Raw genomic sequence first — 13,905 nt, 5'->3', positions numbered from 1 at the left:
TTTCTATAGTCAATACAGACTCTCCATCCAGTTATCTTTCTTGTAGGAATCAATTCCTTGTTATCATTCTCAGTGACTGTGATTCCTCATTTTTTTGGTACCACATGAGTTGGGCTGACCCATGTTGTAACACCCCCAATTTTCCAATACAGGATTAAACATAAATAAATAATCTTTCTTACTAATTATACTGAAAATAAATGCGGAAGCGAATTCAAACTCTAAACCAATGGGGTGTCACGCCACGCTCGGGTCAAATCACTAAACCCAAACGCACAAGCTATAAAGGTTCTAACTACAATCCATAATACAATCATTCACTATTAATATACAAATCAATATAATATAACAATTTGGATTCTAAACTAAACCATTATGCCCAGAATTTCTTCAAGGGTACTAATTCTATGTCGCGCTCTCAGAACGAATCGCTTTACACCCAGTCCTGAAACAACAAGATTTCCAAACACAAACAACATTAGCATAAAAATGCTAAGTAAGGTTCACTTTGCAGTTTGCCCTGTAAAAGATGTTCATTTTTAGTTAGAAAATAAGTATACTTTGTAAATAGGTTTTGATACTTAAAGAAACCGTCTTTTAGAAAATATATAGCCAAAGACCTTGTAAGAGTATTTTCAAAAGAGTTTAAGAAGTATTTTGGGAACACAACTCATTAAGTAAGAAAACTTCCAATGTAAAGGTTTTCAAATACTTTAAGTCAATACTAGACTAAATGAAGGGATTTTCAAGATAAGGGAGGAGATTCTAAATGTTCCAAAACATGAGATTTTCCCACAATAAGGTTTATAGCTTTTCTCCAAAATATTTTACTCGACAACCACACTATACTTTACCGAACAATACTTTCATATTCATATAAGGTAATAGATAATAGATTTTAAAATAATAGCGTTATATATATCAAGGTATCATAACCACGGTTCATTATACTCAAAATATAGTATAAATATCAATTGACTTTCAAGGCAGAATACTCTCTCAAAACATTTTCAAAATATGCATAGGTATGGAGGATCCATAAAATAATATTTCTCAATAAAATATTTTTGCATCAAATATTCATTTCAAGAACATAACCTTTCCAATGATTATTTCCAATACATTCTACATGTATAATATAAGTTTGGAGAAATACAAAACTCATCTTTCCTAGCATTTTCACAACATAATATAGATATGGAGGAACTTATAGTCTCATATAGTTTTACTCATCTCAAAGCATAGACTTTCTCGAAAGTCATTCTCAAAACATATATATACAAATAATCATAGATATAGGAATTCAAGTCATATTTCTCAATTATCATTATATCATAATAAATAAGTGGAGGTATCCCAATCATAACCAATCACAATCTCAATATCACAATAGTGGGGCAGGGACATCATATCAGTGAAGCCCTAAGTGAACAGCAACCCTCTACTGAACACAACACAACCCCCACTTTACCACAGGTGGAAACAGGACCACTACCTTAACTGTGCACACCCCCTAACTGGGATTCCAAGCCTAGCGTGTAGTAAACCAGTCCTAGTAACCCAGGATTATTTCTACCAGGTTACCCCTCAAATACTAACCCGGGATGATTTCTACCAGGTTTAATTCCATCATAGGGCCTCAGCCCACATCACAATTCACACAAAAAGGGATAAACCTCCAAAATAAGTACAATTTATATATATATAATTCCTCCAAATAATAATAGTCTTTCAAAATAGGTTTTCATAAATATTTCTATTGCCCATAGGCTATTCAAATATAGTTTTCAAAATACCATAGGGGTATATATAACTCATCAATATCCACACTCTTTCAAAATAGAGTTTATCTCCACAATAATATTTATCCTCCACGTAAGAAACATATATATTTTCCAACATAGTCTTTACCCTCCAAAAATAGATATATATATGCTCTAAAATAATACATTTTTACATATATTAATCGTAGATTACCAAATATTAGCTTTCTAAAAAAAAAGAGTCTCTATTGAGCTTATAATAATAAAATACAAGAATATCTCACGAAACATAAATTTCCCAAAATGTAAACCATTTTCTTAAAATGGTATAATTATACATAATTTTAGGTACATATGCTTTCAAGCCACATATTTTCTCGAAGTAAATAATATTTTCAATTATACATACTAAGTTTATCACACTAAGAAATATGTAAAGTATAAACCCTTTTCAAAATAATAATTTATAAGTACACAACTCTAAAACATTTTATATAATAATTTATTAAATCAAAGTAATTTCAAAGGTGTTATAGTAGCTTAATTGGAAGGAACTCAATTTATTAAGGAATGATAATATATATATGACTCAAAGGCTATAATTAAAACATTCTAACCTCAACTTCACGCCACAATTGCAGAAACATACATACTTCAATTTCACGCCAGAATTGTAGAAACAGGGAGGGAGGCAACATCATATTTTCCAAGATTTGAATTACTAGTAATGTATATACACACATATGTCCAAGCTTTGAGCCATTAACAACCCCAAAACATAAATATTTAGATACACATATACATAGACTTCATAGATTAGAACACACAAGATAGGACAAAATTAAATTTGGGCATCCATGAAAACTTACCTTTATTGTCATCTCCCTCAAACAAAAATCCATCCCTAAGCTCTTCTTTCACACCCATTCTTCCTCCTTCTCGGATTCAACAACCCTAGCCCACCCATTCTCAAATCAAACCAAAACCCACATCGAAACAACATCACAATCAACCTTAATAAACTATCAAAAGAAAAGAAATGGAGAAGAAGAAGGGAAGCTTACCAAGTCTTGAGGAAGAAGAAGAAATCTTGAGAGAGAGAGAAACGCACGAGAGAGAGAGAGAGAGAGAGAGAGAGAGAGAGAGCCTGAGGGCTACGAAAATGAAGAGAGAAATATGGAGGAAAAAGAGGATTGGGCCATTTATATAGTTAGGATTATTTTAGGGTCAAAATTGTAATTATTAAATTTTAGGATTCAAGATATGGGTTAGAGATTTGGACTCATTAAAGATTATTAGGCTTTGGAATATAAGATATATTTGGGCTCTAGACTTTGACAATTATAAAAATGATAAAAATGATGTTAGCAGGCTTATCTCAAATAGATTTTGGATAAGAAATTTTTGGATCATAAATTAATTTTTTTTTAGCCTTAAACAAAATAATTGGTTTTAATAGTATTTGAACTAATAATATTTATTGTTGAAAAATAAATTTTATTTTTGAGAGTATTTGTATTAAAATAATACAAATTTTATGGGGTATTACACATGTGCTGTCCGAAATAGGGTAGATCATTCCGACATCCATAAGTTTGATCACCTCGTTTTTCACGACTTCGAATGTGTTCGGGTTAAGTTGACGCTGCGATTGTGCCACAGGTTTGGATCCTTCTTCCAATAGAATTTTATGTGTGCAAATGGCCGGATTAATCCCTTTCAAGTCAGTCATCTTCCAACCTATAGCTTCATGCACATAGTCAACGAAAAAGCATTCATCCCCATCTAGAGGATACTTCATGATTTTGGTTACGTCGAAGCTGGCGGATTCGTCTCCTACACGGATAACGAGTTTGCCTTCCCCCACATCTATTAAAGCTCTAGCGGTCGCCAAGAAAGGTCTGCCCAAGATGAGAGGAATCTCCACATCTGGGTCCATATCTAAAATCACAAATTCCACTGGAAAAATGAATTTATCGACTCGTACTAAAATATCTTCCACTATACCCCTGGGGTATTTGGTGGATCGGTCAGCTAACTGAATGTACATGCGTGTAGGCTTAAGAGTTCCTAAATTCAGTTTTCGATATAGGGCAAAGGGCATTAGATTAATGCTAGCACCTAAGTCTGCCAAGGCTCTATTAAAAGTCGTTCCTCCTATATTACAAGGGATAGTAAAGCTACCCAGATCTTTTAACTTCCGGGGCACATCCTTACGTAATATAGCAGAACATTCTTCTCCTAACACAACAGTAGCAGTTTCAGACAGTCTTTTCTTGTTAGACAAAAGATCTTTAAGAAATTTGGCATACCTCGGCATTTCTCCTAATGCATCGATGAATGGCATATCAATGTGTAATTGGCGTAGCATTTGTAAGAACTTATCGTACTTGGCGTTGTCGATATCAGTGCGGAATCTCTGAGGGAATGGAAGTTTTGCTTTCGGCACAGGTGGTGGTTCTTGCATGATTTCTTTCCCTTTCCGAGAGGGTTGTGGTTGTATTTCTTCGCTTCTAAGTTCTTCAAGTGCTCGTTCGACTTGCGTCGAGTTGGTGGTCTCTTTATTGTCCATCCTTGGTTCTTCTGTCGGAATAGATTGCGGCAGAGGTGGAACAACTTCTGGAAGTGCTCTCCCGCTTCTCAGTGTTACGACATTCACATCTGTTTCTCCCTGGGATTGGATCATTTCCATAATCTTCGCGAGTGTGCTCTTAACCGTTTGAAGCGGTGAAAGTGTTTCGTGGCGAAGTTCTTGAATTTCTCCCAGCATCTCTTTAGTGATGGTTTCTTTAAGTCTGGCATTCTCCTCCCTCGTTTCTCGGATGAAATCATTTAAGCGTTGCTCGAGGGTGGTTTGGTTATTTTCAGGGGAAAGAGGCTGTTCAAGGGAAGTAGAAGAATAGGCATATGCATCGGCTCTGTCCACGTCCTCACCATGCGTGTGACTCGCCGTGGAATTATTCCAGTGAGCTCCCATGCCGGCACACACGCGTGTGGATCTCGTGGTTGGGTCACAGCTCGCAAAAATTTCAGAATTTGGATGGTTTGGCTCGTCGAAGTGCGTTGGAGGGTAATAAGGAGGTATCTCGTGAGTAGGGCATCTTGGGGGTTGAAAGTGCTGAGTTACGTAAGCTTGTTCATGATAATAAATTGGTGGTGGAGGTATTGAGTATGGAAAAGACGGTGGGTAAGGAAAATGGTAGTTATGATAGTATTGAGGCGGTGGGTATGGAGGTTGGGGTTGTGAAGGATAGTAGGGATTTCTTCCGTATGGTATGTAGCTATGGTAAGCTTGATCATTAGGCGGAGGTGGATCCATGATTATATCAAAGAATTCCTACAATCAAATTTTCAGGCAAAGAATCGGAGCACAAGAGGTAGCTCCTTTCACATATTAGCTCAAGTAGTGTGTGGTTGGGTGCGAAGATGTAGATAGCAATAAAAATCAAAACAAAAGAAAATGAAGTAAACAAGTTATCCAAACAATTTAAGATAGTAAAACTTTAAATTCACCATTTGCCATCCCCGGTAACGGCGCCATTTTGACAAGGGTTGTGAGTATGTGGTGAGGTGGATGTGTGATATGGAGGATGTTAAAACGAATAGTCATAAACTCCCCGAGTGTCGTGTCTCTCGCGGATGGCAAATTGGAGAATATACGGATTTCCTATCTCGAGTTGTTTAGATAACGGTGAGGTCACACATATAGAAATTGTGGGGTTGAAGGTGTAAGGGTGCAAAGATTGATAAGATTGAAGGTAAGTAAAGGTAAATAAAAGCGGATGGGGGCTAGAGTATCGTGGAGATTGGTTTGGAGCATGTGGTAGAGTATTGATTTCCATCGAGTTATGGTTGAAGAAGCTTGGAACATTGTCCTGAGTGGCGTCACACTCAAGCTCCCAATCCTCAGTCGGTTGGTGAATTTTATCAAACACTTTGTCTACAAGTTCCCTCCGGATCTCATCTTCTCAGATTGAGAGCGGGAGATGTGGGTAGTGGGCTACCTCTCTTTGCGGTATCTTGCAAAAGAGATGATCCTAAGCTCTTGAAGAGATCGGGGCCCTCGAACTAACAAGGTCATACAAAACATACACACAATTTCAACATTCCCCAAGGAAATCAAACTCATTCATCAAATTAGATCATAAATACCAAATCTCCATTCAATCTTGCCCCTATCCTAGGGATTAGCCTCTCATAGGCTTTAACAACATCAAAGCATTGAAATAGAAAAGCATATCTACAAGATCAAGACAAAAAGCAAATAACTTTAAGGAAAAAGGAAAAGCAAGAGAAATCCAAAGAGGAAACAAATCTTTGATGAAAGAATTTACCCAAGAGACCTCAAAGCTATGGAGATCCAAAATCTCTTCTCCAAGGAGCTCCTCCTCTCCCTAATCCTATCTAACCCTAACCTAAAAAATGTAGAATGAAAAATTTGATAAAAGACTCTCTAAACCTAGCTGAAATGTCCCTTAAATACTAAAACATTGCGCAGGTTTCTGGTGCTGTCCCACGCCTGCCACACGCGTGTGGACTGGCGTGGACGGTTACTGGAATATTTCTACGCCAGCTCACACACGTGGTGAGGCTCGTGGGCGTGGTTCCTTCGTTTTCGTTTCTTTTTGTTGTTTTCGGTTTGGTTTTCGCGTGCTCCATGTGGATCAATTTTTTCTTCTCAATGGTTTATGCTCTCTTTCGGTTGATTTCAGCCTTCATTCCTGTGGGAATTCTTCAAAACACTTCACACAGAACTCATTTGCAATTTGTTAGTAAAATAACATGTAAACACATAATTGCATTCTCTAAAACTTGGTTTTGGCAAGAAATCAGCTTAATAAGTTCTAGATAATTAGGTACTTTTGGCGTCTATCATTCATACAAAATAAAGCATTGTGTGATAGTGGGTAGTAACTTTGAGGTAAGACAATTCAAGCATATAAGCATGTTTCTATGCTCTCAAAATTCAAATTATCATACTGGCATCAAGCAATAAACAAAAATATATCAGAATATATGAATCATATATCTAAATTGTTAATCCAAACTTCACTCCAGATTACCAAATGGAGTGTATGGCTTTATGGAATGATGCTCATCCAAACTTTTGAAATGCGATGTCCTAAATGGTCGATTGGCGGACTACTCATGCTTCATATTTCATCAAAGTATCTGTTTCTTATGATATTATGATTTATAACATATAAGAATCGACAAATAAACTATAGTATGAGTCTTCCTTGCATGCAACAAATATCACAAAAATTCAGTGTTCTAAAATAAGTGTATAAATGCAATATGTAGATAATTTGAATTGCATTATTTATCATTAATTTAATTACTTGTCGGTTAGTTATTGTAAGATCTTGAGGTACACTTATATTTTGATATTCAGTAAGTATAACTATATTAGAGAAAAATTCACCTGGGAGTAATGGGATAATCAGTTGAGTGATTGTTGGTTAACCGTAGAGCGTTGATATTCTCTGGACAAATAATTGTTTGAAAAAATAGCATAAAATGGAATTTTAGTGGCTATATTGTGGTACAAATATATGTGGGGTCCACTTTGAATTTGGGTCGGGTCAAAGTGGATTCGGGTTCCCGGTGAGGCTTGGAATCCACAACTTGGGAGTGTGCACACTTATGGTTAGACTTTAGAGTCCACTTTCCATTGGAAATGGAAAATTTGAGGAGTGTTCAGTGTGGTTCTGTTCACTAGGACCTAATGGTAAAGGACCCTGTCCCATTTATATGATTGTGTTCTTCCATATGCAAATCTTTCTCTTACGATTATGAATGAATTACAAATGATATTGAGGTTTGAAAATATGATTTACTGTAACTTGGAAGCTTGTATTTGAATGCAAGTATTTGAAAGAGAAAGATTTTTGAAAGGGTTTTTGATTATGAGCCTTGTGGCTTTTATTTCAAACTTAAATTTATTTCAAAAGGTGCAAGGTATGACACAAAGTTGAATTTTGAAGAATTGGACAATGTTTTGTAAGTAAGCCTTGTGGCTAAGTAATTTGAAAATGTAAAGTACCCTATTCTTTTATAAATATTGTTTTGTGGTCAAAGCAGTCCCTTACTTAGCAAGCTTTGCTAACCCCTCTTTCTTTTATGTTTTTGTTATTTTGCTTTGCTTGGCATAGCAGGAAGTGAATGAAGGATTGATCTGGACGAGAGCGTTAGCATGATTTGAAGGAGTTTGCGTAATAGTTACTTTTATCTCTTTCGGACTTAGATAAATTTGAATAAGGGATAATGTTTTTCCCTAAGGATTATGAATTTTAGATTTTTTACTTTGGATTGTTTTGTGGTTTTGTGACACCCCCAACTTTTTCACGCTGAGATAGACATAAACTTAACATAAAAGCTAGCAATCTCAGGACTAACATCATAACAAAGCGGAAGCATTTAAAACTTAACGGGTGTCATGCCACATCTAAAAAATCCAACACTAGATGCACATGCTAAAATCCATAAAGTTAAAATCAAAAGTAAAGGCAACTGTAAAAGTCAATACAGAATCCATAACTAAGGCACACATGCCCAAATGTCTAAAGAAATCACTAGTCTAAGCATAGCACATAGGAGATCTATCTTTATCGCACTCTCGGCTCAGACTACTCCATACCTGGAAAACAGTTTAAGAAAACATTAGCAAAAGAATGCTAAGTAATCAACTACTCACACTCGTGAGAAAATACATAGTATAATATGGTTTGTAAATAGGTTTACACACACGTATAGAATGTACGCACCAACGAAACTATTCTTTATTTAAATTAGATGACTCAACAACAAGCTGAATAAGTTACAAACCAAAGACTCTTCCAAATGAATCCAATATCCAATAACGAATATACAAGACAACGAGTCTATAACGAGATACCAACTGAATCATAAATCCAACAGAATAATCACAAAGGAACCAACCAAACCGCAATACCAAGGAACAACAAGTCTATAGTAAGATACCAACTGAGATAGGAGCTCAACCTAATAACCACAAGGAACCAACCAACCACAACACCAAGGATAAGATCCAAACCACAATACCAACCCTCCAGACATCACCTCATAGATATCACCACATAGATATCACCACACAGATATCACCGCACAGAGGCATAAAAGCCCATTACGATAGAGGCACTAAGCCCATACCACAGAGGCACAAAGCCCAACCACAGAGGCATACAATACCCTATCACAGAGGCATACAATGCCCAATCACAGAGGCATACAATGCCCATACAACTCCTCTCATAACACCATCCACAAACAACCATAATTCCACCAACCACTTCCCAAGGTTATTAAAGATTCAACAAGCCAAAATATACTCACAAGGACTCAGGTCTCCACATACCAGACTCAGATTCATTCCCCAAAGGAATCACTCCACCAACAGTGTTCATCTCAGAATATGAACACAGTACATACTCAGAATAACAACCAATGAATAAACCAACAATACTAGCTAAACAAATCAAGATAAATGACCAAAGATCATGAATCAATACTCAAGAATCAAGGTGGAACCCTCAACAATAGATGCAAGACACATTCCAGAATTAAAGATGAAACAACAGAGTCAAAACCCACGAAACAACACTGGAACAGAACTAGGAAAATGCACTAACGGAACAACTCGGCGGAACACAGCAGTTCGCTGGACTGGTCCGCATGAAGGTCGCGGAGGAGATCCACGGATCACACCACACCGCCGCACTACACCGCCATGTTCATGAGGAAGGGATTGGCGGGACACATTATACTGCCACTCACTTCCGCAAGAACAACTCCCACCCAGATTACATCGAATCAAAACAGAATACACGATAATCACTTCCAAAATACGAAATATGCTCAGATTACTCAGATTACACATCATAAAGGTCAAATAATACATGGAATCCATAACAACAATTACTCATACTCATCACAATGAAAGGATAATGAACACAAGTCCAATAATCCACAAGATAGGTTCACAGATCATCAAAACAAAGGCTAATACAACAAGAAATTCACAGGATTCCAAACACCAAAGTAATATTCATAGATTCATGAGTGAAAATAGGTTTAGTGTAACATGGAAGATTACCTTTTGAAGCGTATTAATCCAAAAGCAATCACCAACTCTAAGCTCATCTCAAAAGCAAGTCCATAATCTTGAACCTGAGAATTAATCAGGTCAATACCATCACTTAATGATTACGAATACTAATAATGACATCAAGTTCCTATTTAGCCCATCATAGTTATCGCCCACGGTCCATAATTAATCACTAATTAGGCTCAACCCTTATCAACTAGAATTACTGGACTATAATTAATCCTAAGGGTATGATTACCAAATAATAATAATACTAATGATGCTAATAATAATAGTAATAACCCAATGATCCAATCATTAAATAATAAGTCATGATTATCCTAACAACCCATAACCTAAGAAGATTTCCTTAATCTGAACTATTATATGCTAGTTACTATCATGAGTGCTAATTACGTACTTAATTATAATCCATACTCAAGCTATCATAAACAACTACACTAATCATGATTAACGATAAGCACCACCATACTCCCAGGATTGATCTAATGGTTATAATATAATCAAGGATTATATAGGCTTTGGATCCATTACCTAGATAGCATCTCTATCCCACGCTGCCTGCTACTAAACTCGCCGACGCAGCTCACCACTGGAAAGAAGAACGGAGAAGGGGAACTGCCGCCATTGCCGCTACTAACGAGCATCACAGCTACGCATCACCGCATGGCCGAGGAGAGGAACGAGGGAGATCGTCACCATCAACCACCGCCCAACACTGCTGCTGCATCGCCGAGAACTCATGCTGTCGCCGTCGACCGAGAGAAGGAAGACCGGAGGGAAGCTTCGCTGCTAGAGTTGAAGACCGTCGCCGCTGCCCTGCTCCGCCGTCGCTCAGCTTTACCGGAAACAGAGGACTCCCATCGTGTATTATTGATCTCGCCGAAGTCCTACTGGTTGGAGTTACAGCCGCCGATCGCGCATGCCAGCTTCTACCGCCATTGCTGCTCGGTTTCGAAGCTCACCAAGAAGGGAGGGAGGAGCTGTTCCGGCCACCTTGCTGCCCGTAGCCGCCGTGCTCACTGATGATGGGAACGAGAAGGCAAGAGAAGGAGAGAATGAAGCTTGAAGCTCATCGCCGCCACCGCGATCCTTCTTTGTTGTCGTTGCCACCGGTCGATGGTCGAAAGAGATGGAGGGTGAAAATAGAGGAATAGAGGGGATTGATGGGGTTGTTGGCTGCTGATGGAAATTCCTCTATAACATCTATTTTTAGTAGGTTAGGTTGCCAATTTGGGTAGTGATTCATATTTCGCAATCATTATTGTGTGGATCATGGTCCACACAGCTGTGTGTACCATACTATTAAATAATGCACATTCAATATAAAAATAATGTACATTCAGTATAAAAATAACATACATTATATTTAGGGGATGTACATTATTTGTGTACTGAATGTACATTATTTTTATAGTATAAAAATAATGTACATTCAGTACAAAAATAATGTACATTCAGTACATTAAAAATGTACATTTGATTATGATACACATAGCTGTGTGTACCATGTTCCACACAATAATTTGCCCATATTTGGAAAATGGGCTAGACTCTTGGGTTAGGCTATTTGGATCAATACTAGCTATATTATAATCATAATTGAGCTTAGGATCATTTATTGGGTCCATAGCCCTATAATAAGAATCATATAGATTATGGGCTTAGTGTGTTTTGATTGTAAAATAGTAATATATAAAAATAGTTTATCTAGAACCCATTTCAAAATAATTAGCTTTATAATTATTTTACTAAAATAATTAATGGTAAGGAACTAAACCCTTATTTTTAAATATTTAAAAATAATTGTAGGGAAAATACGGGGTATCACAGGTTTAGCCTTAGCACTTGGGTTTGTTAGTTGCCTAAGTGTGTCGGTAATACACTCAATTAAGTAGAAAAGTTTTTGCATTCTAAATTTTGTTTTAAGAATTACTTAGTCATTTGGTGGAAATGAAAAAAAATTAGTTGATTTTGGGGGGTTACAACAAGTTTGCAAAGAATAGTATTTGAAATCAAGTAAAAGGAAGCTAGGAATGAGTTCCTAATTAGATATGATGCATCGTGGTTCTACTTAGGATCTAGGTGGATTGAATTGCATTGGTTGCTACTCTTGAGAAGCTTTGTTATTGCCTTTCTCCTCTCGGTCTACTAGGCATGCCTTTGGTTTGGAGTACTTTTAGGTAACCAAAAGCCTAAGGGACTGACAATGCTTTGGATGCATAGGGTGAGTGAGGTATATATGTAACGTGGATGTGGTACTGATAAAACGAAAAGTTTAAACTCCCCGAGTGTTGGTCTCAAAGGAGGGACGTGGAGGTTGGTCTATGCTATTGCTTTCAATCGAATGAACGTGTGATGAGACGTGTGAGTGTGGTGAAAGTGGTGAATGTCATGTATGAAATGTAAGTGAGCAAGAGGTAACTAAAATCAAGGTAATAAGTGATAAGAAATACGGAGTAAGAAATAAGGAATAAGATAATAAGGGAATGAATTGTGCTTGTCTATGCTGCTTCATCATGTGTCACAAGTAGTGGTCTAATGATGCAATTGTGTTGGCTATTCCAGAGTGTGTCATCTTAGTCCTTTTTCACCTTTGTGTACTAGGGCTTCTTAGGCTTAGGAGTACCATTTGGCAACCAAAAGCCCTAAGAGACATTTTATCAAACACCTAGGCTACACACTTTCCTACTATTTCCAATCATGGAATTCCATAGGATCTAAGATTGCAAAAAGCTTCAACTCAACTCAAATCAATACCTTGATAGAGTCAAGGTCTCAATCTCTCAATAGATTGGTCAAATCTATACAAGATCTAATCAAACCAACAATCAATATACAAGAATAGATCTTCCAACATCAAAGCAATCAAATCCACAATAAGAAATAGGATCTTCACACTAGCAACATAGATTCACACAACTCAATCTCTACATAGAACTAACCAAACATAATCATAGATTTAAGCTCATAAACTAATTCAATTCAAGAACAAGATATGTAAAATAGAAATAAGATTCAAATAGATATCACCTAGTAAATGAAATGTAGTCTTCAATCCAAGCTTCAATCCTTCATCTACAAGGGAAAATGTAAAACCTAATCTAAGAATGGAAATTTGGGAACTTCTAAAAACTCTAAAAATATGGAAAACTAAGAAAATTAGCCTCCCAAAATTTGCCCTAAAATAATTTCTCCGTAGTGTCTCGTTCACGTGGCCTTCACGCTTGAATGGCCTCGTGGACGCGTACTATAATGCGTCCACGTGTCATTCACGCGTGAATGCATCATCTTAGGTCCTCCAGGGCTCATGTCTTTCTCGATTTGCTCATTTTGCTCGTTTCTCGTTCCTAACGGCTCTCGGGACCTGTGGAATGTCTCAAAATACACCAAGGATAGCTATGCGTGTGGTTAATGAATTAAGGCACATAATATCTTAAAATTAGTCATATAAGGATACTGAAATGCTATAAGATTACCCCTATTTATATCCAAATATATAGGTATCTTGGGAGCTTATCAAGTTTCCACACTTTACTTCTTACTTGCCCTCAAGCAAGACAATTCACTTCTAAGCACATAAGTTTCCAAGATACTAAGCTCATTCAATATGGAACTCTTGGTCAATAAAAAATACGAGTTTTAAGACTATCAAAGAGGGGAAAATCTTTTGTGTTATCTACAAAGAATGTTGGTCAGATGCCATACAACTCAAGGAATATTTCCGGGAAGCAAAAACCCTTCGTAGATAAACAATTATAAAGGGGAACACACTTCTCACACCACGCGCAAGCATGCAACCCAATTTCGAATTCTCCTCTCATTTAATTAGGGCCTCTAGCCGATCCCACTAGTGGGAACGATGTACACTAGTTAATCAATCCTTCCGTCCTAACGCCAAAGCCCAATGAGTAAGATAAGTGAGGGTAGGGACATGGACCACTCACCGCCAATGGCTTGGGGCTGTCTCTCTTTCTTCTCACTTGCTAGGGTAACGCCAACGAGCAACCCGAC

The 13,905-nt window shown here is 37.1% G+C and overlaps 1 protein-coding gene across 1 annotated transcript; it reads right to left on the bottom strand.

The window, feature by feature from the left end:
* Nucleotides 1–365: 365 nt before the first annotated feature.
* Nucleotides 366–10,538, bottom strand: LOC116033113. The gene is made up of 5 exons (XM_031275867.1): nt 10,482–10,538; nt 9,880–9,953; nt 8,592–8,664; nt 3,504–4,641; nt 366–445 (listed from the first exon to the last, which is right to left on the bottom strand). Exons 1-5 carry the CDS (start codon nt 10,536–10,538, stop codon nt 366–368), a joined length of 1,422 nt encoding a protein of 473 aa, XP_031131727.1.
* Nucleotides 10,539–13,905: the final 3,367 nt, after the last annotated feature.

This window comes from Ipomoea triloba, chromosome 10 (genome assembly GCF_003576645.1).
Source record: "Ipomoea triloba cultivar NCNSP0323 chromosome 10, ASM357664v1".
NCBI lineage: Eukaryota > Viridiplantae > Streptophyta > Magnoliopsida > Solanales > Convolvulaceae > Ipomoea > Ipomoea triloba.
The sequence above is the reverse complement of the archived record's forward strand: the minus strand, read 5'-3'. Positions and strand labels throughout refer to the sequence as shown.